The 3,478-nt window shown below is 45.5% G+C and overlaps 1 protein-coding gene across 1 annotated transcript; it reads left to right on the top strand.

The window, feature by feature from the left end:
* Positions 1–214: 214 nt before the first annotated feature.
* Positions 215–2,946, top strand: SARC_13551 (hypothetical protein; the record flags this gene model as incomplete). The annotated part of the gene is made up of 5 exons (XM_014292317.1): positions 215–262; positions 1,083–1,411; positions 1,774–1,925; positions 2,347–2,454; positions 2,704–2,946. Coding segments are annotated over 5 exons (880 nt in total), but the record flags the coding sequence as incomplete, so codon positions are not given.
* Between the last annotated feature and the right edge of the window lie 532 nt (positions 2,947–3,478).

The raw sequence follows: 3,478 nt of genomic DNA, 5'->3' as shown, positions 1-3,478 counted from the left end.
CATGCATGCATGTATGTATGTATTTATGTATGTATATGTGGATGTATATGACTATATATGTATGGATGTATGTATGTATACATGGATGTATATATATATATATTAACCCGTCGTGAACTGCCTTCCATCAGGTGCCGATGTATTCACTCTCATCTATGGTTAAGTCTCTCCTACACTGTTCTTTGACTACAATTCATCCATTCTCTTGTTATAGATTCAAATTCGGTGCTAAACCCTCAGAAGACTCGGCGCGCACGGGAAGGTACTTTCTTCGTCGTACTTCTGTTGTAGCGTTCGTTAAGTGTTGACTTCCAGATGACATAGTTGCGCTCGATTCTCATCCCAGCAGCTGAACCGAATATAAAAGTATAACCCGTTAAGTATAATTGTATTCTTCAGTGTATATTGAAATACACTCAAATCTGAACACCACGGTCAGTTCGATGCGATTTTTCATTTGTATTCGATTTATTGTGCGTGTATATTGATTCTTCGCATGCCGATGGACACAAAGCTGATGAGATCATGACTAAAGTTACACATACTATAACATATAACCGCGTATAGTAGGGATTATTCGAGTAAAATATGTATGCAAATGTAATATAATCAAGCATATTCATCTGAATACAACCCCACACAGCAGCGTATGCATGTATATGAAATCTGGTATTTGTGGGAGACATTTACCTCCTGATTTCTAAACTGAACCAACGCATCAATCGCATCAGCTACCCACCCCATCTGTCTGTTCCCATTGACAATGGTCCACCGGAGTGTAGTATCACGAGTCAAGAGGTTTATTGACTCTCAAACAGACACTCAACCCGTATTGGCTGATTGTTCTGTAGTTCTTGTTCAAGCCTTCATCAAATCATCTATCTACATTTTCCATATCCATGGAAATGGCGGGACATGTTATTTATAGCAGTCTTTTAACTCTGCCCGATATTCGGGAATATATTCTAGATCATTTGACTTGTCTTATGTATGACAATGCCACGGTATGAAATCAATCGAATTGTGTAGTCTTAGCCCGTTCTCACCATCGCCGTTGCATCTCTGCTTGACCAATCCCTCAGTGTTCCGCCACCGTTCCAATTCGGAACGCCTGCCAGCACATCGGCTACCGCACCACCCGCACCCGGACTTGCCCTGCCCTCGCCATTTGGGGCCGGTATGCCCCAAATCTCACAGAATCCCTTCGCCAAGCCTAATACACAACAGGACAGCGAAGAAGAAGATGTCGATGGGGAAGAAGAAGATATTGAGGATGATGGCGATGACCAGGATGAACCGGAGAGTGGCGCTGTGGCGGCGCCCATGGGTTTCGCGAGTACAGTGTCGAGTGCTGTGAAAAAGGAGGACGGCCCTCGAGTGGAGGAGAAGAAACCATCCGCACCCATGTTTTGTAAGTTCGTTTGTTAGCGTCTGAGGATTAAGCGTGGGTGGCGTGGTACGCTAACAATGGCGCGTATGACATCTGCAGTCGGTGAGCGCACACAATACTCACACCCACTACCAGTCCAATCTCTCTCGCTATGGCACTTGTGCGGTTGGGTGGGATGCTCCAGTCTCGCCACCAGGTTAGGAACTGTTTGCAATGTGATGGCGAGAGTGTACTGTACACATCCTCTCTAGTGCCACCTGTGTAGCATGCTCCATCGTTTAGGCACCTACATGTCCCCTCACTGTGTTGTATACTAAGTTGTTGTTCTATCGACCAACACGCTCATCCTGCCACTGCCTCGTTGTGATTTATAACGTACTTAGCATTCAAAGGAAGCGTCCCTGCTAAATCTGCGTTTCCAAGTAGCACGGCGGAGCCCAAATTTGCAGGTTTCGGCTTGCCGCCACCCAAAGCAAATGTATCAAATGGCCTGCAAACCCCACCTCCCGCATCCGATAACGTGGATACGGATAAGGTAGGCATCTATTTAACTTAATGCTGCACTTTAAACATCGTGCACTCGGTGAGAAGATCATTAAGACATATCGTAACACGGCTATAAAGGCAGTAATATACTTTGAATTGCATTCCCAGGTGTGCCCCGCCCGGCTACAATCGTGGGTGTGCCGTTTGTATCCAAAATTTTTTGTAACATAAATCCTTGGATAGCTGGTACTTCCGTGGTATCACCTTGTTTTGGCGTAGTCCTGTCCATTCGACCCGTACTTGACCACCCAGAGTATCTTTGGTCTTCGCGACATAGTCTTTGTTTTCCTGTTAAGTTGCACCAGCGCCCAACAAGGAGCCAGCAATACATTGTCTGCGGTTGTTGTCCCGTATTCACTGCGACTTTCCACGCCTGTTCCCTTGTAACTAACACTCAGACTTCTCCGCAGCCGTCTGACCAGTTTCTGGCAGATGTGTACGCCCTCAACCAGGAGCTGCTGTCCCGGATAAAGGAGGTAGCACCTGACGTTGTGGTGGACCTGACACCGCTATGTGAGGTGTGTTTCTTCTGCAGGCGTACACTGTTATGTGTGCGTGTTTTGTATGTCTGTGTCTGTGTCTGTGTATGTGTGTATGTGCATATAGGGTATATACAGCGGGTGTGGTTTGATGCGACCGATGTCGATATGTATAGTGTATGGGGTGAAAGTGGCACTCAAATGCCCTTGCGGAAGCCTAACCGGGAATGGCTATTTCTTCAAACCCCACCTTAAGCCCCGAAATTTCATATATTCCCCCTCCCCCAGTCATACTGTAAACAATACAAAGAATTACAAACCGCCGACAAGTCGTCAGCGAAGTCGCCCCCCACAGAAGCAATCGCAGCGCCGCCAATATTCGCCTCCACGTCACCCGCACCAGCGCAGGCTAATTCCAGAACAAGCTTCTTCACAAACGCCGCAGCAACGCCCATGCTGCACCCTAACATGCCCAAAGCCTTTGCATCGTCTGTAGCACCTCTACAAACTGCCAAAGCACCAGCCAGGTGAGTGGAGGCGTCATGTGAGTGTGAGAGATAGTATGGGATCACGAGTGTGTGGGTGTGATCTAACATGTCTGAGTGTCTACTTGGTCCTCAAGGTTTGGGTGTGCGGTTCAGCGGGTGGACGGATTGATTTGTGATCGTGTTTACTGTAAGCAGCAAAACTGGTCTCTAAACATGACTTTGACCATACTGCATCGAACACTTCAATAGCCCTTTGGTGCATACGCTCGCAGCTTGTAGTGTATAGCTTAAATCGGATGATTAATCTGCCAACTCTGCTGTATATGTAAGCAGCTGGTATTAATTATCATACATCGTAATATATATATATATATATATATGCATATGTATATGTATATATATATATATATATATATATATATATATGTGTGTGTGTGTGTGTGTGTGTGTGTGTGTGTGTGTGTGTGTGTGTGTGTAGTGTGTGTGTGTGTGTGGTTAGGTTAGGTTAGGTTTACGTTAGTTACTTACTTACTTATTATATACTACTACTAACTAACTTAAACTAATACTATCGT

The sequence above is a fragment of the Sphaeroforma arctica genome, assembly GCF_001186125.1.
Source record: "Sphaeroforma arctica JP610 unplaced genomic scaffold supercont1.3422, whole genome shotgun sequence".
Taxonomy (NCBI): domain Eukaryota; class Ichthyosporea; order Ichthyophonida; genus Sphaeroforma; species Sphaeroforma arctica.
Note: the sequence above shows the minus strand (reverse complement) of the source record. Positions and strands in the feature narration are given on the sequence as shown.